General features: G+C 41.4%; 6 protein-coding genes and 1 long non-coding RNA gene across 13 annotated transcripts in view; 3 read left to right on the top strand and 4 right to left on the bottom strand.

The window, feature by feature from the left end:
* The first annotated feature begins 26 nt into the window (after positions 1-26).
* LOC132264379 (peptidyl-prolyl cis-trans isomerase H) lies at positions 27-837 on the top strand. The gene is made up of 2 exons (XM_059764570.1): positions 27-232; positions 301-837. Exons 1-2 carry the CDS (start codon positions 149-151, stop codon positions 772-774), a joined length of 558 nt encoding a protein of 185 aa, XP_059620553.1. The 5' UTR covers positions 27-148; the 3' UTR covers positions 775-837.
* Positions 837-1,714, bottom strand: LOC132264378 (coenzyme Q-binding protein COQ10, mitochondrial). 2 transcript variants are annotated; one of them, XM_059764568.1, is made up of 3 exons: positions 1,536-1,714; positions 1,374-1,487; positions 837-1,310 (listed from the first exon to the last, which is right to left on the bottom strand). In XM_059764568.1, exons 1-3 carry the CDS (start codon positions 1,613-1,615, stop codon positions 857-859), a joined length of 648 nt encoding a protein of 215 aa, XP_059620551.1. In that variant the 5' UTR covers positions 1,616-1,714; the 3' UTR covers positions 837-856. The 2 variants fall into 2 exon arrangements, with proteins under 2 accessions (XP_059620551.1, XP_059620552.1); XM_059764569.1 differs by having other exon boundaries at positions 1,374-1,457; positions 1,536-1,709.
* A 48-nt stretch (positions 1,715-1,762) lies between these two features.
* LOC132264377 (post-GPI attachment to proteins factor 3) lies at positions 1,763-2,996 on the top strand. Its single transcript, XM_059764567.1, has 2 exons — positions 1,763-1,897; positions 1,957-2,996. The coding sequence occupies exons 1-2, from the start codon at positions 1,774-1,776 to the stop codon at positions 2,802-2,804; spliced, it is 972 nt and encodes a 323-aa protein (XP_059620550.1). The 5' UTR covers positions 1,763-1,773; the 3' UTR covers positions 2,805-2,996.
* Positions 2,997-3,677: 681 nt separating this feature from the next.
* On the bottom strand, positions 3,678-9,040 carry LOC132264135 (D-glucuronyl C5-epimerase B). Its single transcript, XM_059764226.1, has 4 exons — positions 8,614-9,040; positions 8,410-8,537; positions 8,110-8,244; positions 3,678-7,010 (listed from the first exon to the last, which is right to left on the bottom strand). Exons 1-4 carry the CDS (start codon positions 8,750-8,752, stop codon positions 5,679-5,681), a joined length of 1,734 nt encoding a protein of 577 aa, XP_059620209.1. The 5' UTR covers positions 8,753-9,040; the 3' UTR covers positions 3,678-5,678.
* Positions 9,041-9,164: 124 nt separating this feature from the next.
* LOC132264078 (mitochondrial ribonuclease P catalytic subunit-like) lies at positions 9,165-10,751 on the bottom strand. Its single transcript, XM_059764140.1, has one exon. The coding sequence runs from the start codon at positions 10,721-10,723 to the stop codon at positions 9,170-9,172; it is 1,554 nt and encodes a 517-aa protein (XP_059620123.1). The 5' UTR covers positions 10,724-10,751; the 3' UTR covers positions 9,165-9,169.
* Positions 10,752-11,680: 929 nt separating this feature from the next.
* On the bottom strand, positions 11,681-12,953 carry LOC132264137 (uncharacterized). The gene is made up of 4 exons (XR_009468525.1): positions 12,648-12,953; positions 12,468-12,567; positions 12,332-12,398; positions 11,681-11,975 (listed from the first exon to the last, which is right to left on the bottom strand). It is a non-coding gene; the product is annotated as an uncharacterized LOC132264137 (long non-coding RNA).
* A 135-nt stretch (positions 12,954-13,088) lies between these two features.
* LOC132264302 (potassium/sodium hyperpolarization-activated cyclic nucleotide-gated channel 3) overlaps positions 13,089-23,206 on the top strand; it is a 61,438-nt gene continuing 51,320 nt past the window's right edge. For 5 of the 6 annotated variants that reach the window (XM_059764431.1, XM_059764435.1, XM_059764434.1 and 2 more), the window contains exons 1-2: positions 13,089-13,363; positions 21,943-22,050. In XM_059764431.1, coding sequence (XP_059620414.1) covers positions 21,980-22,050 — 71 coding nt within the window. In that variant the 5' untranslated portion in view covers positions 13,089-13,363; positions 21,943-21,979. Of the gene's footprint in view, positions 13,364-19,488; positions 19,581-21,942; positions 22,051-23,206 lie in introns of those variants that run through there. The other variant, XM_059764433.1, reaches the window with a different exon arrangement.

Raw genomic sequence — 23,206 nt, forward strand, 5'->3', positions numbered from 1 at the left:
TCGAAATATCGTCGATATCTTGCGTGGATATCGGAGGGGAAGTGCGTGATATGTAAACAAAAACAAACGTTCCGGTGTACAAGTGGCGAAAGTACTCTGTTTTTAGGGATAATTTGAAAGTATTTAGAGTGAAAGGACCCACCAGAATATGCCTACGTGGCAGCAGATTCAGGCACAGCTGCGAAATGCCAACAATCCCGTCGTTTTCTTTGATGTTTCCGTGGGAACAACGGTGAGTGTTTGAGGTTAATCGTCACAAAGCTCTCATGATTCTCATTTACGGACTGTATTTTCCTCTAGGAAATTGGCAGGATGATTTTCGAGCTGTATGCAGATGTTGTGCCCAAGACGGCGGAGAACTTCCGGCAATTCTGCACGGGCGAGTACAAGAAGGAGAAGGACGGAGTGCCGCTGGGCTTCAAGGGCGCCAATTTCCATCGCGTGATCAAGGATTTCATGATCCAGGGCGGAGATTTTGTCAACGGCGACGGCACAGGAGTGATGAGTATCTACGGGGGCACATTCTCAGATGAAAACTTCAATCTCAAGCACGACGCGCCGGGCCTCCTGTCGATGGCAAACTCCGGAAAGGACACGAACGGTTGTCAGTTCTTCATCACGTGCGCAAAATGTAATTTCCTGGACAATAAGCACGTGGTTTTCGGACGGGTTCTCGACGGACTGCTAATCATGAGGAAGATAGAAAATGTCCCCACAGGACCCAACAATAAACCCAAACTTCCAGTGACGATATCTCAATGTGGTCAAATGTGAAAGGCTGTTTTTCATCAATAAACTTTGCCTGTATTGCTGGTAATAAATAAAAAATTGAATCTACCTAGAGCATTTGGTGTGGTCATGAGCTTCTGTATCCCAGAACGTGACTCTTGATGGCTGGATTGCCGTATCTACACTCTGCTTCCCTGATAAAGGCATCTTCCATTTGTCGCACAATTTGATCGAAGAAAATGTTGGAAATTTGCGAGTGAATGGCAGATTTGAACTCAAAAGCCACGTGAATATCAATCACACAAGACTGTGGGATGTCCTTAAGTCCTCGACTAAATCGCCAGATGGTCAGGAAGTAGCTGAAGAGTCTCCCATCGACGCACTCCGCCTTGATGTACGTGGGCTTCGTCATACTCACGTTTGACGTGTATTTCTCCGTCAGAGGAGGAAAGCCAATGATCAAATCACCCTTGAGGAAGTTCTCTCGTCGTCCGTGAACGTGAGATTTCTTGCACCAAGGCAGGAAGTTCTCATAGTTATCGACATCAGAAACGACACTGAACATCTGCTCTTCGTTGTAGCTGAAAATAGGAGAAAAATCACCTTCAAAATCCTTCTCAATCACTATTAACTATTCCAATTACCCTACGAGTTTCTTCTTTTCGTACACTTTCCGCCTGTTCACGTCGCTAAAGATGAAGAATGGCCTAGAAAAGTGGCGGAAAACCCTGTAATAGGAAAAAACGACCCTGAAATTGCTGCTTTTCAGGTTAAGGTCAGTCATATAAACACACTCTTCGGCTTACTTGTTATCTGATCCTGCAGCACTTGTCCATCCCTGTGTTCTCCTGACACTCCTGCACAAATTCCACGTCCTGCCCAGCATTCCAGGGTGTCCTTTCTGCACGAAAACTCATGAGAACTCTCGGAAAATCATTTGATAAATTTTATAGCAACTCTCGCTCTGACGCGATCAGCTGATTGTCAAACAAAGGCAGAAGTCGTGTTTTTGTGGTGAATTTCAACTGGACATTTTCGCGAAGGATGAAATACCTTGTTTTACCGATATTGTGCTGCTTTTTCTGGTCCTGTGACGCTTCCAGTGGCGATAGGAGTCCCTACTACCAGAATTGCGTGAGGGTTTGTCAAACCTCGAACTGCACACAAGGTAATTTCGCCGCATGAAAACCCGGCATTTTTGGGTGTTGAGCTTTGTTGTCTTGTCAGATGGCTTGGAGTTCCGGAGACCTGAGCTTCAGCCTGTGCTGGAGCACCTCTTGGCGTGGTCGTGCCACGATGAGTGCAAGTATGAGTGTATGTGGAAGACGACCAGAGCGTTTCTGGACCGCGACTGGGGCGTTCCTCAGTTCCACGGTAAGTGGCCCTTCGTGCGCTTCCTGGGACTCCAAGAGCCCGCCTCTGTGGTCTTCAGCATCGGCAATCTCGCGGCCAATCTCTACATGTTGCGCCAGTTCCGCGCCCGCGTGCGACGCGACAGTCCCAACTACTATTTGTGGCTCTGCTTCGGGGCGATTTGCTGCAATTGCTGGCTCTGGAGCATCGTCTTTCACGCACGCGACTTCCCCATCACGGAGCTCTTCGACTACGCCTTTGCGTACTCCATCGTGATCAGCTCCCTGTGCTGCGCCATGCTGCGCTTCCTGCACGCCAAGCATTTCCTCGTGCGCCTCTTCGTGGCCGTCTTTTGCGCCCTGTTCTTCGTCAATCACTTCGCGTACTTGAGCGTCGGTCGACTGGACTACAGATTCAACATGCAAGTAAATGTGCTCACGGGCATTCTGGGTGGCAGTTCTTGGCTCATCTGGTACATTTGCACGCGCAAGACGCGCAAGTACAGCTGGAAGATCCTCGTCTTCCAGATTCTGGCAGCAGCTTCTCTGCTGCTGGAGCTCAATGACTTTCCGCCTCTCTTCTACACATTCGACGCCCACTCGCTGTGGCATCTGGCCACGGTTCCTCTCACGCTCCTCTTCTACAGCTTCCTCATCGACGACTGCATATCACTGAGGCGGGAGAAGTTCGGCAGAGATGACGACATGAAGAAACTGATCTAGTCAAGCCAAAGAACCTTGTGTTTTTAGGATTATACTTGATGTATTCTTAAGTATTCAGTACAATACCAAGAAAAGGTTCATTTCCGGTGAAATTTTATGTATTTGTAATAATTCTTGCATTTAAATGTGGTGTTTAAGTGATTAAGTTGTGAACAATGTATTGTATTCTTGTGGTTTGTGAAATATAGAATTGTAGGAAAACAATGATTTTGTTTAAATGAAATTTGATGGAGATTTCTCGTGATAAAAAGACTCATTTTGCACGGTTAATCAGACTGTTTTTTATTGAATTCTCTCTGGTTTTAATAAAGGGGTCGAATACATTTCCTTGCTGAAACTCTACAAGTGCTAAAGATGCTGCCATTTTCGCTACGATGCTTAATGAGTGTGTTTTGGTGTTGTATTACAAATATTCATTAACATTTATACGTATTATGTAGTGCCTAATAAAAGACTTCTTCTCCTTTTGTTCATCCTTGTCTTCAGTATATAATAGTGATAGGTTCCTCACTAGCAGATTCCTTCTATATTAATCTCTGTTTTTAAGTACAATACGCTTATTGTCACATGAATTCGACAAAAATATAATTATTTCTTCTCTCTCTCTCTTTCTTTGACTCTCTGCCATCGTCATAGAATAACAAGAAATCTTAACAAAACGTTAAGTAAATATTCGAACGGAATTGAGGTGAATTGTAAGGCTTTTAATTAGCAAAACAGGCACATAAGAAATTAAGAATTAATAGGCATTCATCTCCAGTCTTTTTAAAATAGAAAATAAAACCGAGAGATTTATAGAACTAAAGGGAATTTATATACAAAAAATTCTTTTCCCTAGAAAACACTAAACATTTCAAGCTATATTTGCCTCCGTCACACACATTAATCAATCTTCTTCACATTATATTTCGTACAAATTTCATTTTGCAAATTGACACATTGGAAGAAAAGGGTTTCATCTACAGCTTTCATCTACAACTATTTCTCCTTCTTCCCATCACTAAACTTCACGTTCTTTCTCTCTTTATATATATACTTTATAAAAAGGAGGAAACTTTTTCTACGTAAACACTTGATTGGATCTCTTTTATGTATTCAAAAAGTTTCACTTGGCAATATTTTTCATTTCTTAAGAATTGTTCTTTTTTTCTCTTTATTAAAATTTATGTACAAGAAGGTGAAAATTGTTATTGTTTTTCTTTCTCTATATTTTATAGCAAAAAAATTATTATTTTTCTTTTTTCGAAAAAAAAAACAATGAGAAATTCAACTCTTTGATTATTTGATTCTCATTTTTGTATTGAAAGTTTTATTTTATGAGATATTAAAGGTTTTTTGCTCACTTTTCTTTCACATTTTTTTTCTTCACTTGTGTAAAAATATTATTCAGTGTGATTTAGTGCTCTCTAAAAATAGAATCATCTAACATCTAGAAACATTTCTTTAAGCTCTCTCGCAAACACACATTTTTCTTTCTTTATTTTTTCACTACGAAAATATAACATTTCTACACATATTTCACATTTTCTCTCACACTCAGTTACAAAATTATATAATTAATAAATTCTTTCACGTAATAAAATTATCAACATTTCAAAAGAACCATAGTAAAAAAAAAATATGAAAATTCATTTATATTGTAAAAGAAATAAAAATATAAACCAAACTATGAGAAATTCTCTAGAAAGTTTTAAGTTTCAATATTCTTTTTTTCTTTTCATTTTTAAGGTACATTTTCCTGCCATTGCAAAAAGTGAGGCGATCTTCTCAATTAAGCTCAGTTTGATTTACTTGAAATATGTTTTGTGATATATATTAATTTACACAAGAAGAAAACTTATAATTCAATTATGGCAAGTTTGGTTTTCGTCTCTCTTTCTTTTTTTTAGAATCAGATTCAGTGTTTTTCCGTATTATTTCTGCAACCAATTCAGCACAATATTTTGCTATGAAAATTATTTAAGTTCATAATCTTCTACAGCCCAAGCAATTACACATAGTTCTGTGCTACATATAATGCTGAAAAGCCTTTCTTTGCTATTTATAGCTAAGACTGTCCAATCATATTTACTCCTACTAAACACACATTCACTCGAGTGTACTCAGATTAGCAGATTAAACTTCTCAGGAAGCCTAAATCCACACTTTTCCACCGAAATTCCCTAAAAGATTCTGTTACTTCGCATTGCTGTGCAAAAAGTGTTGCAAAACGTCATTCCATTTGCAAAAGAGAAAAACCCTTCTAAATTCTTGTGACTGTATGAACTTGATTATTTAGAAAAAGTTATATGAAAACACTACATTTTTTTTGCCCTTCAGGAACTTACAGTTGTGCTCGAAACTAAAGCAAAATTGATATGGAAATGTTGCGACCTTATTTTGTCAGAAAGCATTTCAATTTTTGGGTGGATTAAGAGGTGTGAAAATAGTAGAAAATGGGGCAGTTTTAAAGGACATGTCTGAATTGAACCTTGTGACCTTTTTCAACATGATTAATGTCATATTCACACGAAATTTCACTCCATTTCTGAAGAATAGAACTGAATAATGTGTCATTTAACCAAAGAAAAACGCTGAAACTTCTTCATTCTGTCATATTGATTAATAATAATCAGACTCAGATCACCAATAACATCTTAAATTCAATGCTTTCTGACCATATAAGAAAGGTTAGATAAATCCATTCCACACAACTGTATTTCTTTGTATCCAGACTTTCTTTTTATGTGTGAATTAAAATGGTAATCATATAAAAATGGAATTCATCCTCTGTGCTTATCATCTTGAGTAAACAGTCATCAACTACGATTCTCTCTATAGAGAATTTGGATTGTAGCATTTATCAATATTATTGTGGTGTCCAAACGTGACAAATCAATTGTGCTGCGCCCTCTTGCCCACCATGTACCCTTGCCAACGCTTCGCCGTCTGCTCAATCACGGGATCCCTGTCAATGGTGGCGAGCAGGAGGAGCTGATTAACATGGGTGGCATGATAATCCCACCGGGCAAGATTCGGGGCAATGCCGAGCGTGAAGTGGCGCAAATCATAACTCGTGCCCGAGCCCGTGTCAAAGAGCAACAGCATTCGCTTCAGCGATGACATGCCCTGCTCAAAGAGCACTCCCGCCTCGGCACTGTGTCCCTGAGGCGCTGTGCAATTGAGATCGTACAGCCCGAGGAGGGAGTAGATGAAGCCATTGAGCACGAACGACGGCGGAGATGTGGGATACTCCTCGTACCACGCGTACTTCCCCAGGAACGTGGCCAACACTCCGCCCTGATACGCCGGCACACGGAATGGCTTCAGTCCGTCAATGGCGGCGCGCAAGAAGCGCGTGTCGCCACGAGAGTGATGATAGGCACGCGCCAGGAGGGAGATTGCATGACCCTGTCCCATGGCTGAGTACCAGCCCACCGGCAACTCAGCAAACCCCGAGCCCAGACGCCGCCTCACGGAATTCGCCCAGCCGCCCGTCGTGGCGTCCTGATGCCGCACAAACCACTCGGCGGCATCGTAGAAGTGGGCAATGTGCTCACTCGTGGACAGGGTGATATTGTCAAAGGAGCCCGCGCCCACGAAAGACAGCCGCGTAATCTTAATCTCCGTCCGGCGCAGCTTGCGTCTCTTCTCGCCCCCAACACTGCCACTCGACGGCACACCCTTCTGCAGATCCACCAGCAGATCTCGCGTCAGATGCTTCCACGGCATCGTGCCATTGCCATCCACTCCCCCCATGCCCAGACCATAGTACACATTCTCCTCCTGCACACTCAGCATCAAATCCGACACGATGTAGTGAATGTGGAAGTCCTTCTTCGTCTCGCGATGCTGCAGCGACACCGTAAACGTACTGTTCACCCTCAGCTGCAGATCCAGACTCAATACCAAGTCCAGCACGTGATCCATTGGCAAGTTCACGGCACTGTCCAAGTGTCCACCGGTGGCAAATTGCACCACCGTGCTCGACACACGCCCATCGAATTGCCGCCTGAACACACTCTCGCGCGGAACAACCCACTCACCACGATACTTATCGGCATCCTCCACCACCTTCCGCCTGGGCTCCGGCTCCGTGAGATTCTTACTGTAGTGCGACAGGCCAAACTGAGCAATTTGCGTGGGATAGAAGTAGCCCTGGCTCTCCCACTGCGTCGAAATGGGGACACCTTCACTCGCCGTGATGCACTTCACGCGATCCCTCATCTGTAAAATAAAAAAGAGAGCATTTATCAGCCAATTAGCCAATGTATCCATAACTATTTAACTTCATTGTGTGCGCACGGACAATCGCCCATTTGCACGCATTAAATTTGCATTCACTGACACAATTTTTATCCATTTAGTCTCTCTCTCTCTCTCTGCTTGTGCGGCCAGGCGACTCTTTTTTTTATTGAGCTTATCGATTCATTTCCAGGAAGGGACATCGCATGAAAGCAGGAAATTACTTTATGATTATTATTATTATTATTTACATTTATGTGCATTGCTTTCTCATATCACGTATGCTTCAAATTGATATTATGCAAGGAAGAAAATCAATTGAGCCTCGAAAGTTCGGAGAACTATGAATAATTCTATTATCATTAGCTTCGGTACAAATTGTCTCTATTAAATCAATTTTACTATGATTATTCCATGTGTGTCGCTTTAAAATTGAATTATAGTCGAAGGACTGATATTGAAATGAGCTGATTTTCTATTATATTTCAACTAATAGCAATGAAAAACCAAATTGATTTTAAATATTTTTGAGCATTTGATTATCATCGAAAATCAGTGACAAAGTGTTTTATATTTTACGCAAATAATTGGCAAAATCGATAAAATATCACTTATTTTTGTGCCAATTCAGCCAAATGAAAACATTATGAATCCTTAATTGGACAATTATTTTTATTATTTAATTATGCTGAATGTGAATATATTAAATTGGGTCAAACGTGCATAAATTATATATATCACAAATCCTGTTTTATGCTGTGCAAAACGATAACGAGGCGCTTGTGTGCTTCCCGTGTGTGGAATTGAAGTGAAAAATCCCCGAAAATATTCACTGTGCGGACGAAGAGCCACAGATGAATTAGATATTCCAGTCACATTCGGCTGGGAAGCAGTGTGGGAAAATGAGTGATTATTGTGAGGTCCTCCGTGCTAAGCTATTCTTGGGCATTTTTGCAAAAATTGCCAATCGAGAGCATCCCTATGGAAGTATTGAATTTCTCAGAGGGCGGTCCGTGGAACGGGGACCATTATCGTGGCATGTCTCAGAGACATTTCCCAGCGCCGTGTCACCCGAACTCACCTCCACATTGTAATTCTCGAAGTACATGAAAATGCCTCTGGGGTCGTAGACACTCTTCGGATAATTGACCTTTCCGTAGCTGTGCGCCCAGTCGAATCTCGTGGTGCCGTCCACGGTGCTGAGGGAGCCGTAGACCTGGGCAGGGAGGAAAAATCGATGAGTATCTCACACTCGGCTGTCGATGCGTCGGAGGGGGGGAGGGTGGGCAACTGTGCAGACAAACGACACAGGCCCACACCCGGAATGGGTGGGTGGTGGGCGGAATGGAATACAGAGATATAACTATTGATCGTGTGTCACCTCGAAGTATTTGTGCAGAAACGAAAAGGGCAAGTAGACCTCGTCGCCCTCCTTCCGGCAGCTAATTGTGTATTCCTGATTAATAAAGCAGTCTATCTCTTCCGTCTGATCCGGCTGCTGCTGTCCTCCTGTCCGGAAGAAAGAAGACAACACGCACACAGTCAGTCTCTCCGCCACAGGACAGCTTCAGGGGCACACACTCACCGGAAAAGGATCTCCTGTCCCACTTGGGCACCAGACTGCGCCCCAGGGCCGAGTCCCCGCACTGTGTCCACAGCGAGAACGTGGCCAGGACGACGAGGCACAGCAGCCCCAGGACGAACTTCAGGTTGAGGCGCATCATGATTGAACGCACTGGGTTTTCCCGGAAAATTCCACTTTTTTGTCCTCAACACCCAAAGCGATTCTGCAAGGGGGGGATGATAAATTAATCACTGCCACAATTCCTCTTGGCTCGCCCCTCGTTTCCCCTCAGCTCCATCGCGGCCACGCGCACCCCGTGGCCACACCGCACGCCCTCGGGGCACTTTTCACAGGAATATCCGGGGGAAAACTCCCTTTTCAGCACCTCACAAGCAATTTTCTTCCTGAGTCTCTAGCAATCAAAAACACTATACCAAACATACGGACGTAGCAAACTGAAGTTTTCACCAGCATTTTTACCATAAACTACACAGAGAAAAACTCCGATTCGCCCTCTCGTCGCCCAGATTTCGCCGCATGACATTCAAACCAACCGACACCTCAATTCTCACACTTTTTATTGTCTCTTTGGGGCGCTACAACTCCCGGAGAAGTCAATACACAACCATTGCTGCGGGATTTCGAATAAATTCAACTGATGAAGGGAATATTCGTCCCGGAAAGGCACATGCCAGCGTCCCTTCATCTCGTGAGCCGTTACCGAGAACATCGGAGGCGCCTTGAGAACCATCTCGCCCTTCGAAGATGATTCCATGCGGAACTGGTGGGTGTGTTGCCACCGCCGGAAGGTACTCTGCAGTTTTTCAGATTCCAGAAGATGCGCATGATTCCGCATGAGATCATTTGAGACGATGCAGCACTGCTTTCCGCTGGCCAGAGCGGCGTACAGCAGAAAGGGATCGTCCTGGGAGAGATTGTGAGTGAGGAAGATCATTGCAGTGCTTTTCAGAATTCTCATCTGCTCCTGAGACCAATTACTTGACGGCTTCCTGCCCAGAACGAGTACTTTCTGACCCTTTCTCGAAAAGTGCATCACAACGTCGATGAGATTCAATGCATTGAGTCCATCAATAACACAGTCAAAGGGTGGCGTCTTGGAGAGAAACTTCCTGAAGTTGTCCAATTCAGAAGGATTGGATTTCACAAAGACATCCTTCCTTATCAGCACTTTGTCTAGAAATTGACACTGCAGCTCATGAAAATCCTCATCTGTGATCTGCACGGATTTCAAGAGATTGTTGCAGGAATTACAGACGCCCTCGGAATTGATAGAAGCGCGCTGGGAAGGAATTCCTTGCATCTGGAGGAACTTTTCCATCTGCTTGATGACATGCTCAGAAATTTGTACTTCGTGAAGAGCAATAAATTGTAGAAATTCCTCCAAATTCTCCCCATGACGACTGCAGAAGTTTATCCAGGCCAGAAATACCTCGCATTTGGGAATCTTGGAGCCATTCACAGTCTGTCTCAGCATTCTTAGTGCGATTTCTTTCTCGTTCTCTCGGAACGCGGCATTGACAATGCTAGTGTATGAGAATAGTGATGGGGAGTATATAGAAATCCCATTCAACAAGTCCAGGCATTCTCTCCATCTCCTGGTCAGCGAGAGCGCAGAAATCACTCCTTCAGTTGTATTAGCGTCGAATTCCGGGAATTTCTTCTTCATACTATCATACACCTCAATGATTTCGAGCTCCTCAACATTCGTGAGAGTCCTGTCACGCGATATGGCGTGGTAAGTCCTCAAGAGATTCGTCAGAGTAGTAATATTCGCTCCTCCGATCTCGGGATTCTTTTCTAGGAACTCCACAAAGCTCTTTGCCGTCTCCAATCTTTTCTGGGTGGCACACAATTTAACTATAGTAGCATCCACATTTGCAAGATTGCTCCTGTTAGCCGTGCTGGATAGCTGGCTTCTCAGACTCCTCCACTGATCAGCTTCCGGATGGAGAAATGCGTCCAGGAAGTCATTAATACTCTTTTCTATTGATTTTCCCACTGAGAACGCAACTTTTCGACGATTGTCGGCACAAAATGTGGTAATTGAGAAACTCTTTTCGTTAACAAATTGACTTCTTCTTCCTGCTCTGAGGATCTTGAGGAAATTCATCTCGGAAACACTGCCGGCACACAAATGAAAACAGAGAAATTTGAGGTTGTGTTGACTGAGAGGGCGCTGTTATCGGGAGCTGGTTGAAAAATTGCGCCAAAATTGCAAACCAGAGCCGCATGAAGGAGAAGCTCAGAACAGTGAAAATGAATGGATTTTAGAATGAAATGCACTAATTGGGCTTAGATTTGCAAAATCAATAAGGTAAAGTCTCGTAAAAAAAGAATTTAAATGGTGAATTTAATCAAACGCGATGTGAAGCTTGAAGTTCTCTGGCAGTTGGCCGAATTCTAAAATGGTGAAAATGTATGTACACCCCTTATCCATTGTGTGATAAAAATTGTTATCATCTACGTCATTATGAGAACTCAAGGTCAAGTGGAATGATTTAATTGTTCGCTCTTTTCGAGTAAATCGCGTTACACATCAGAAGAGTGTACAAACGATGAGTTCAAAGATTCCGTCTTGGCAGATCTCCTTAAAACTTCAGTGCTTGCTTCTGTGCAGTGGTGAATATGTTGATTGTGTGACATTTGAACACGCGCCGCGCGGCGAATTTATAGCAGACACGAATTTGAATGGCGCAACGGCGCGAGCATGTGGGTGTTATTCACCACTGCTTGGGGATGGCATGGCTCGCCATAAACAATGGGGAGTAGACTTTCGCCAAAAATTCGCCCGTCCCTATGGCGAAAATCCGTGGAATATCCAATGGATAACCATGGACGATTTCCAAGCTATCCGCGTAATAGCATCCATGGAAAATTCCTCGGAACTCCGTGGATCAACAAGGAAAATCCTTGGATTCAGCATGGAAGATTCCATGCTGAATTCCATAGGAATTTAGCTAGGATGATTTTCCATGGATTATTTCCCACATTGCTTCCAAATTTTCCATGGTGACTTTTCCCATATATGGAAGATTTCCATTGCGATTCCATTGACCAATCCAAGGACGATTACAAGGAATACCATGGAGGAAATTCCAATGTGTGAAATTTCTCCCAGAAATTCCCGGCGCTCCGCCCCAAAATATCCAAAAAAAGACTCATTTATATTTGGATTTTTATTTATTAAATATTAACTATCAAGCTTACAAATGTGTATCAAATTTTTATGACGCGTTGCATTGGTGGCTGCTATGCCGCTTCCCAGGGACTGCTACTCTTCTAGACGACTGCTACCGTGGTCGCCGGATGTCGAGATGCTCTTTGATGTCTTCTCGCACCGGTCCGGATATGTTTGAAAAATGCTGGAAAATAGAATACACTAATTACTGATCGTATATTTGCATGGTATTCCTTGTAATCGTCCATGGATTGGCCAATGGAATTGCAATGGAAATCTTCCATATATGGGAAAAGTCACCATGGAAAATTTGGAAGCAATGTGGGAAATAATCCATGGAAAATCATCCTAGCTAAATTCCTATGGAATTCAGCATGGAATCTTCCATGCTGAATTCCAAGGATTTTCCTTGCTGATCCACGGAGTTCCGAGGGATTTTCCATGGATGAATTTCTAGCATGGAAATCTTCCATGGTTATTTATAGGATGTTCCATGGATTTTCGCCATAGGAATTTGAGAACATGAAGAACATTTTTTACCTTGTCATGAGTCCACTCTGTCGGATAAGTAGATCCTCCGGTAACCGCTTTTCCGCATCCTATTTTCCTGTAAAAAAGACATGTTCAGTATAGAAAACAGGATATATCTCTTATGTTTCGGTAATTCCATACTTACATTGGTTGTTTCTCCTACTTTGACGTTGTCCGGAAACCTCGAGTCTTCTCTGACTGTGGGGTCCCTGTGCCGTCTCCATCGCATACATTCAGCACTTTTCCTGAAAATATCACCAAACTTAGAGTGTTTACCATTAAAAACTTAACGTTTTAGTACTGAAAAGTACAGAAAAATACTTACGCGTTCTTTCCTATGAGAAGAATTTCACAAGACTGACGTAATCGCGTGGGGACGCGCAAAGAGCGAATTATTCCGTGGAAAACCCATGGATATTCCGCGGATTTATCACCATGGAAAATATTCCATTCTAATATCCATGGATGGCCAAAAGGAATATATATGGAATTATTCCATGGTATCTTGCTTGGAATAAAGTGGAATTTATCCATGGAGGATAGCTTGGAATTCCGAGGATTTTATTCCTATTATAGGAAGAAAAGTGGAAGATATTCCATGGACGATTTCGGATCGTGGAATCCGTTCTCCATAGGGGTGTCATAACGTGTGAGAGGGTGCTTTTCACCAGAAAGATTATATAACAACAGAGTGGTGGAGTTGACTTTTTAGTTTCTCGCTTAATTGAATTACAATTCCCTTTCGTGGACGACAAGATCCGGGACTAGTTCTTTTGGACAAATGGAGTTTAATCAGTTGTGCACGTGCCCCACCTGCCTGTGGTAGCGCCCGTTGGACGGACACGGAGTTCAGGAGGGCAGGACAGGCCACCCTCCCCGAAGGCCTCCGTCGCGACCTGGTGCGAGGGGCTACGCAAATTTACCTCGAAGAAAATCACGGTGGTGGTGCTCATTTGTCGTCGTCGTGGGTGGAAAAATCATCCAGCAATTCCGGATATATTCATCGCATTTCCTTGGTCGCCGCAGGAGAAGATTGAGCAAGTAAGGAAAAGGCCCTCTTTCGTAATCAAAAAATACACCCTCCCTCAGACGCGCCACCTGCTTTCGGAGGCTCTCTGGTGGGTGAGGTTGCTTCAGCACGATTTCTGCGATTTCTTGCTGATTTTCGGCGTTACATCACACACCCACATATCCTTTTTTTCTCTCCTCCGCCTGGCAGAAAAACCGTCTCTTCGCCACAATTGCAGGATAATCCCGGGGCTCAGGCGGCCCCCATTGGGACTCCCCTCTTCCCCACCCCCTTCCTGCTGAACGCAATATCGGCGCCACCCCACGAGGCCAGGCCGCCCTGACCCTCTCTAATTCACTTCCTGCTCCCGACTCCCCGTGATTCCTATCACAACTTCTCCGCCACGATGGCTCGGCGGCAGAGATTGGATCGGCCGCCCATGCCAATATTGGGGCCGAGCGGGGTCGGCGCAGGAAGGCCACACATACACCTGGCCCGATACTGTGCCATGGTGCTGTGGATATGGATTAAATATTAGCCGCTGGTGTGGGGATTCATGCAATCAATCGAAAAGCACACTCTGACGACAGAATAATAGATCCTCTCGCCTCTTTTTCCGCCATCTAACCCAGAAAGCACCGTCTGAGAGAGCTCCTTGTGGGGACACGAGCTAATTGCACGCCTCAAACATTAATGCAGCGCCTGAAGCGTGCGGTTTGTGCTGAAACCGGGCCAAAGGGCCATGGTTTCTGGCAAGGATTCCCCGGAAGCACGGCTCTTGAGTCGTTAGGACTCTCGGCAAAAAAAAAGTCAGCAAAAGACAGTAAATTAATTACCAGCTGTGCTAATTTTTCCGATAAGAGAAATATTATGCCAAAAGATTCTCTAATTTCTTTCCTGTGGTGCCAAGCAATTAGTTCCTTTTCTAGGACAAAAAACAGACCTTTTGAATAGATATTTTTCGTGAATTGGAATAGTTAAATTGTTTATTTTCCAGTTTGCTCTCAGCTCATCTTGATTTACATCTGGAAAAGCTTCCAAAAAGCCTTTGAATATGAGGAGGAAAATAAGTAAAATGGTCAGGTTATTGCTGGGGTCAGAAATATCGGGAATTGACCGAGAAAACAGAGGATAGAAATTGGATATGACTTAATTTTGCATGAGACCAGCAATCTCTGTGCTTCTGCAAACAGCATTTCACCCCCTTTTCACGAACATAGCATGCAATTACGCGGATTTGCTGGCAAAAGGGCAGAGAAGAGAGGGTTGTATTGTTCATTTTTAGCGTGATCTCGATTGTCGGAGGAAAGAAAATGTGAAACATGAGAGGTATAAGAGGAAAAGCTGAGAAATATCATCCAGCGCTGAATGTAGAATGCACTTTCATTCATCAAATGCTGTGTTTATGACGAGGGTTGGCTGTATATAGAGTGTTTTTCGATCGATATCTTCATTGGTGAACGCAATCTGGGTGATGTCATGAAGTCACTTGAGCGCAAAATGTTGCTTGTCTTAATCTTCACTCTCTGGGAAGAATTGTAGCAATATTGAAAATGTGTCTTTAACAGAGGGAAAGCTTGACAATTACATAATGTTATATGTGTTCTCTGAGAAAAGGGATTAAATTAGTAATAAAAGCTTCCAGTGCATTCGTAGTCATAAATTTGGGCAAATTTGAGAAAATACAGCTTCACCATCTCAATTACAAATCTGAGTGAATTACTTATTCCACACAGAGAAATATATAGGGTCACATTTAGTGTGATGTTAAGTCATATACAGAACATTAGCCAAACTAAGAAGGTTATTTCAACACTCTGAAGATTACAAGTCAAAGCTTCCAGTGCTTTGAGATTGTAGCTTTTGATTTACTCTCGTGAGTTTAATTAGTAAATTAATTCTTGATTTAAATAAGGAATACTTTCAAGAATATATGAAAATGTTACTTATTAACGATATTTGTGAGGGAATCACTTGAGCGAAGCGAAGAACTTTTTCGGAGTCTGTGCCATGCGCGTGAGTTTGCGAAACTATACACAATTCTGGGGTAGCAATTATTCCGCAAATCCTCCAGAGAGTGAGAAAAATCATGTCAGTAGAATATTAAAGTAGATTTCAATGTGAAATGATAAACCTTTTGACTTTTCTCACTCACGCTCTCCCTTCGCTTCTGTTTCATTTAATTTCACCACTGCTGGCACTCGCCTTTGCACGGTAGCCACTTTTTTTTCCTCCTCTTCCACACACATATTTATCTACATGCATACATATATATGTGAATGGTGAATCCACAAATCTCCAAGCCAAGGGAAAATTCATGTTTGCGTGGAAAAGAGATGACACGGAAAAGAGGAAAATACCACAATATTCGGAGAAACCCACCCCGGATGTGAGTGTCTCCGTGGCCGTGAGCATTCATCCTTCGCCAACCTGGCGGATGGCATGAGACAGGAAGGTCTTTACCAGATGAAATATGCGTAATTGCTCCTCGTGAAATTGTGTCGATTGCGATGGGGGGGCGAAGGAGAATTGGAGACTGTGTGTGTGCCGATCGAGTGGTAGAAGAAGAAGAAAAAATGAATTGCTATCTGATGGACATCGCTGGCTGAGTGATTCACAATCGCGGACGAAGTATAACCGCCAGTAAATAGTCGTGTATAAATTTCACGAGGAGGGTAAATGTCATTAATCACAAACACTCTGGGCTGTGGAGTTTGCCACCCTCTTCCACCCCGTCTATTTTGTCTCTTTCCGCACCCTCCCCCTCGCTCCCTGTATCTCTCCACACCCTCATCATCTCGCCATTCTTGCCGAGACGCCGCAGCGAGAGCGCCGAGGCATTGAGTGTGGGGACATATTGTGACGCAAATGATGACCAACATATTGCTAATATTGAGGAAGGCACACAATCAGGAGTCACGTGACAGATGAGGGGATTTCCTTCTGAGTTTGAAGTTGAGACGAGTCGGAAATTGGGGAAACAAACTGGCATTATCAGGTTGTGCGCCACACTATCAGTGGACGTTGAAGAGATATGCATCTCGGGGGTGGAATAGGGTTAATCTGTCATTCCTGGGTGAATGTGGGTGCATGTGTGGCAAATGAACTTAATGAAGTGCGGGAACTGCGTATGAGTGTAGATATCCAGAGATGTATAACTTTCCCCAAATTTTCCATCTCATGATATTAAAAATCTATAACGAATGCTATGAGATTTACTGGAGCTTGCATGGTTTGATTAAAATCTGCAAATACATACGCTATATATCGATAATAACACATTTTCCATGGGATTATTCCATTTCCCAGACCTCCACGATATGCTATATTTCACTCCACTTTCGAGTCCAACACACAGTGGAGCTTTAGAAGAATGGGAGGAAAAGCGATTTAGCCTTAACAAATCAAATAAAAGTATAAAATTGCTGGAGTGGCACATGAACCCTCATGGGAAAGGTGCAGAGAGGTTATATAGCTTAGAGGGAGTGAGGGAAAAAAAACGAGAAGAAACTCAACACAATTGAGCTGAATGAGTGAGTGTAAGATGTAAAAATAATGATTTCCTCAAGTGGCGGACTCTTGGTCTCGAGAGGAGTGATGCTCAGAGGGAGAAAAAAAAAGTATGGGGGATTGTAGAGCTTAAATACATTTGTGCTGCATAAGGTGGGAATTGTTGTTTGTGGGCTCTTGTGCTGCGATGGGGGGATGTGCAGGAAAAGGGGCAGTCACGAGAGTGGCATTGGACAGGCCCCTTCGGGGTAGAAATAAACAGAGAGCAGCGAGCAAGGTGGAATTCCGAATTGCCCATGTGAAATGCACTGGAGAAGAGAGATTGCGCTTCCTCGGGTGACCCTGTGTATGGGAAATGGGTGAGCATGGTGAGAGTACATGTTATCCTGTCACTCCTCGGAGATTGTATGCCTTTCCTGTGCATAAATGCAACATTCCTTACCTCTTCATTGGGAATTGTGGAGAGCCGCATGTTAGCCATGGCGTTAGAAGAAACGAGCGGGAATTGATTTGCACGGCAATTTTCTTATAAGGTGTTCAATAGAGTAAACACTTGTCAATCATTCGTGCAGTAACTTGAGCTGGTAATTAAGTTACTTTGGTGTCTTTACTTCCCTGTTCACTTTAAGAAATTGATTTATTTGCTTGAAAAATACATTTTCTTCGATGGTGATTTCTTTGTTTTCTTTTCTTTTTTTTCCTAAGTAAAACAACCACATATAATTAAAGAGAGGGAGAGAAAATTAGGGCGGTGAATGAAAATGAGCAGGTAGAAAACCTCTTAAGTTGCTAATTTTCCGTCGTCTACAAGTAATTTTCCTGTGGCAGAGACGCTATAAGGTTCTCCGCTTTGAGTCTGTGCGAAGAAGGTTGAAAATGACAAACGAACAAATGTGACAAAATTATATATGTATTCATTTGAATATCCAGGCAAAAGCAATGACTGAGCTTTTGGAGGAAAGCAACCACTTATGAAATGAAGAAAATTATTCCCGTACATTTGCCACTTTGGGGAGGGGGGAAATGAAAAGGGAATTACGCAAAATTTTAATAATATAATGATCGTCTGTGATGTAGCAATATGTTTATTTGATGGGTGAATATTCTCTTCCACTTACCCTAGATGAGGTCTCATTTTGTACAAGGGGAGAAAAAAAACTCACATTTTTCACTTCATCCGTCCCGCAGGAACTTCATCTCATATACTCTAAATTTCATTCTTATGAGTTGTGATTAAATCAATTTTTCTGCTTCGCAGCAAGAGGAAATGAGAAATGAATGAAAGTGATATGTTTAGTGTTGCGAATGGTGGCAATTACAGTAAAAGCTTTTACCATTTTCTCTCTTTTTTTCTCCTTCACAAATTCATTTTAGCAGGACAAGACTATGCACAATCTGTTTACACTCCTCTGCTTTTTTTTTGGCACGCCATGAGATCACAAGGATAAACCGAAAGGCATAAGCACATGTTGGCGAAAAAAAAGAGTTTTATGCAAAATTTTGCTCTAAATTGTGTATGAAAGCTCTAGAGTTTTCCATATGTTTTCCGAGTAAATTAGATCTTCTACTAATTCATAACAGTGTCACGTAGGAAAGAGTTTATATATGATTTTTTTTTTGTTATGAAATAGGTGTAAATAGGGGTAGATTAAAATTTTTCGGACAGGCAAAAAGCTTTTGCTTGTTGTGGAGTAATGAGAAAAGCGAATGAAGGTTAAAAGGGGGTATTTTGTGAACAAAATATTGATGAGCATCCTTTTAATCTATTATTTCGTTCGATAATAATTTGTTATGAAATGATAATGATAAGGAAATGAGATTTTTTCTGTGTCAATTACGTAGGGAGAAGGAAATAAGTATAAAGCTTTATTCGTTGTTATTTATTCCAATCATATATGTGGTATTAATTGTTTGAAATTATCATTTCATGTATTGACAAACATATTAATGTTTGTGCGAATATTCTGCACTCTGAAACTGAGCTCAAATGAGGTTTTCATAAAATATGAGAAAGTGGTGCATTAGATTATGCTTCAGTCCTCGAAATACATATGTAGTGCATTCAGAAATACTAAAACAACCACAGTTTTCACTTCAATGAATATGAAATTGCAGTTAATATTTAATATATGGATTTTGTGGTGTGGTATAAAGTCAAACATGATGAAGTATATTAAACTTCCTCATAAAATTTCCTCATGTGATATACACTTGAACTGTATAGATACATTTGGATTTCAACACCCATTTTCCACATTAACTATTTTCCTCCTCAATGTATGTATAAACTTCCGAGAGTGGATATTCGTCACTAGTGAATATTTGATGTGATATAAATTTGAAAATAAATCATGATTTATTGACTTGCATAGGAGAGAAACTCTTTAGTCGCTCCTCAGCCTCGACAGAGTGATGGTTTGTGAATAGAAGAGTGCTTTTTTGTCGCTTTACAGAGACATTCTATTCTCACTGGTGGAGGAGCTTAGAGTGTGTGTGGGGTTGGCGAATGAGGGGGGTGAAAAGAGTGGTGCACAGCGACAAAAAATGAAATTGTGATGCCTTGCATCATCGTATCGGCGTCATCATTGGCGCCGCATGAGCAGACATCTGTCACAATATTTAAGTCAATAAAGTGTCACCTACTCACGCAGTGAACGGGCTGAATATATATATAGGTGGAGGAGTACTTTGCAGAGGGCGGCAGGGAAAGAGTGCATATAAGCCCATGTGTTTGTGAAGGTATGAAAAGCGCCCTCGACAGCAGTATGGATAAAGTGTGATGGGCAAACACATTCTATATCGTGTGACTTGTGCCACTGCAAAAGGGGTGGAAGGGTTTAAGTGTAGCCCGCACAAAATTGTGACACATAACCGAGAATGGGATGGCATAGGGGAGAGCAGGATTTTGAGATAGTGAGATTTTATCACTTTACTTATATTTTCTAATCTCATAAGGATGAGCCAAATCGATACATTTTGTGGAGCCAATGTCTTTTATTTTTTGAACTTTGACAGGTGCAAAATTAAAGTTTTAAATTCTCATGATGTCAAAGGGGTGCAAAACAAGTCTGCTCCTCCCCAGAGCGCACAGAGTGATTGAAATATTCGCGCCACTAATAGGAGTCATACGAGGCATACGAGGCATGGTTATGTATACAAAACAGCCAAATATGAGTGGAGGAGAGGAAAGTCTAGGATATTTTGAATTGCGTTGGACAGATTGAATGAAATTATATCGCAAAATGCTCTATATCTCATTGACGTGACTCGAATGTCAGATGTACAATGTGGTGATATTCGATTTTAAACATCCCCCAGTCTGTGTGTATGCAAGAAGAAAGACATTTTCAAATGGCAGCAGGATGATAGCGACAGAGCAACGAGTTAATATCGAATACATTGGTGTGCAATCAGGACAATTGGATGCCGTCAAAATGTAGCGAGCGATCGGTTGGAATGTTCCTCAACTCCCAGCCTATCAACTGTCAATATTTCGTTGTAATTCTACCATTCCATTCATTGCACACCTTGCATACACACAGTCTTGTAATTTCTCAATGAGAAGGAACCACACCTAATTACATTGTAGACAATATGCAGTGCTTGCTTGTGGTGAAATATTCACTGACATCAGCTTTATATGGGAAAATAATTGAACATCATATAACATCAATTTTGTGAATTTTCACATGGGGAGAGTTACCGCAAATATCTCCATGTATTTTGTTTCATGCAAAATTCAATGATTCACCCTCCTCATTAGTGTAATTGACACACTATCATTATTTATTTAGCATCTCAATGGGGAGAGGAAGTGTGCTGCAAATTCGACATTATGTACATTTCTAGGTGTTTGGATATACGAGCTAATGGGGACAGGATGTCGAGCTTTTTGCTCTCTCCGGTCAAATGGCAGAGATAAAAGGTTTTTTGATTGATAACTCTTATGCAATATTTTATGTGGAGGGCCAAAAATTATTTTAATGGAATCGAAAAGTTGAGGACAATGCATTTGCTATGCTTATTTGAAGGTGTGTGGGCTTGAAAATTGCCAATATTCTCAATGAATTTGAAATTACTAACCGTTCAAATAATGTGTACTCGTCCGCGTTCCTGGGTATTCTTCTTGTCGCTCGTTTCTCCTTTCACTGGGTGTTCTTTATATACATATAACAATAATGACGATGATGACTAAACACATTTCAATTGAATATAAAAATTCAACTGTATATTTACGATGCGAACGAATAAATTGTGGTGTAAAAGGGAAGAAGAAGGAGAGGGAGAAAAAAAAATATTTGAGAGTTTTCATTCTCTCGCCAGACGACGTACGGAGAATGGTGGAAAAAAAGTATTCTAATTTCTTCCTCAATTGACTAAATATTCATATTATACATGTACTTCGATATATACGCACATTTTTCCATAATAATGTTTGCATGGCGAAGTGAAGAATATTGCAAGATGTGCTGTATATGAATATTGTACTGGGGAGGAAAGTGGTTGATGTAAAAATGTGGAGAATATCGCTTTCACTCCAGTAACCACTTAAGAGTGAGCGAAATGGAGGAGAGAAGAACATCGCATTTTGTACATGAAGATTTCGGCAAAATCCTTTTCTTATTTCACATCTTATTCTGTGTTAGTTTAGATATTAGATGCAATACTCACTGTGAGTATAGAGAGTGAGGGAATTGGCTCAATGTGAAAGCGAAGGAAAATATAGGAAGCATATATACATAGTGGGAAGGCATGGAGAACTCTGGGAGCGTAGCTTTCTCATAAATTTTGCAAACGGCCCAGTTTTCCCCTTTGCATTGAGCAGGTGTTAATTCATCGAAATAAGGATTGCAATTGGGCGAATAAAGATCTTACGGAAATCCGTGTGGGAAACACATATTGGAAAGGAAAGTGTGGGAGAGAAATTAGCACATGCTGAGAGTGCTGAAATCACTGAACTTTGGCATCTTTCTTCCCAGCATAAAAACTCCTTTAACCCTCTTGTCAGTCATGGGTTGGATGAAAAATGACGCAATTACCTCGAAACAACTCATTTGTGCTAATTATTTTTTTCTTCTCCGTCCTCTTTCTCTCGTTTCAGGTAATGCAAATTCGCAGGGAAGGAAATTAACTAAATTATGCCTTTCAAGTATATTCAGAGAAGAGTTAGCGGACCAGGCGCTTATGGAACAATTCATATTGACAATACGTAAGTTGAACATTTTCCTCTTTCTCTCTATTTTTTTTTCACTATATTTATTTAATAAATTAGTTGAGGAAAAGTCTCGTTTGCAAAATTTTAATGTTTCTGTGTAATGTGTGATAAAAAATTATGAAAATATACTTGATGTTGCTCCGCCAAGTTCATACTTTTCTTTCATTTTTTAAACATTATAAAGTGTTTCTATATGTAATTTGTAATTCAAGCCAAATTAATTGCCAGTTTAAAATTAATTGAGTAATTTACATATGCAATGAGACATTTCATTATTACATACCTATATTCCCCTTTTTTTATTGTGTCACTCCAATAAATTTGAATAATTATTCGGGATGCGTTTTTGACCCTTTTCAATTTTTTATGCCACCCTATAATTGCATTTTGTATAATGTCCACATAATTTTGGGGCGATGATAGCATTGGATGTTGAATAAATGTTGATTCTGCAGAAATAAGAATGACATTATGTGGGCAAATTAGAATAATTAATTTGCATTGTTCACTCTGAGGGTATCGAGCGAACTTGATTGTTATTGATTTAAACGAGCGCAATTTCATTAAAATGGGTATCTTTTGTCTATAGGAGACAATATAATTATATGATTTTCCAACTTATATGTACATATTACACAGCTTTTCCTACTGTATGCGAAATGGCCTAGAAGTAGGTGGGCGACTGGAGGGTAATTTGAGGAATTAGTGGGCAAACATTGTGCGATTTGCAGATTTGGGGATTCCGCACTGATATCTCCTCCAGTTGTTTATTCACTACATTTATTCATAGATTGTAGAATGGTTGCAAAATTCTGCTCCTATCTAGGCATTATGCTAATATCTGTATAAATGTTTAAACAGTAATCTTTACGAGAATACATATATTTAATGATTTATTTATAGTTTCTACAGTAGTCGACTCACATTTAATGACGTTTACTGAGTCGTAGCACGAGAAATAGATATAATAAATATATTGGGATAATTAATTTAGTGTGGAAATACCACATATATTTTGCTTCTTTGACATATACATGATTAATATACGGTTTTAGTTCCTTGAATGGTTAATGTGAGGAGAGATGTGTTCATCTTATGTAACAACGCTCCATCTCTCTCTCTCTTTCTAGCACATTTTAAGTGCTTTAGG

This window comes from Phlebotomus argentipes, unplaced genomic scaffold (assembly GCF_947086385.1).
Source record: "Phlebotomus argentipes unplaced genomic scaffold, Phlebotomus argentipes genome assembly contig_32, whole genome shotgun sequence".
Classification (NCBI taxonomy): domain Eukaryota; kingdom Metazoa; phylum Arthropoda; class Insecta; order Diptera; family Psychodidae; genus Phlebotomus; species Phlebotomus argentipes.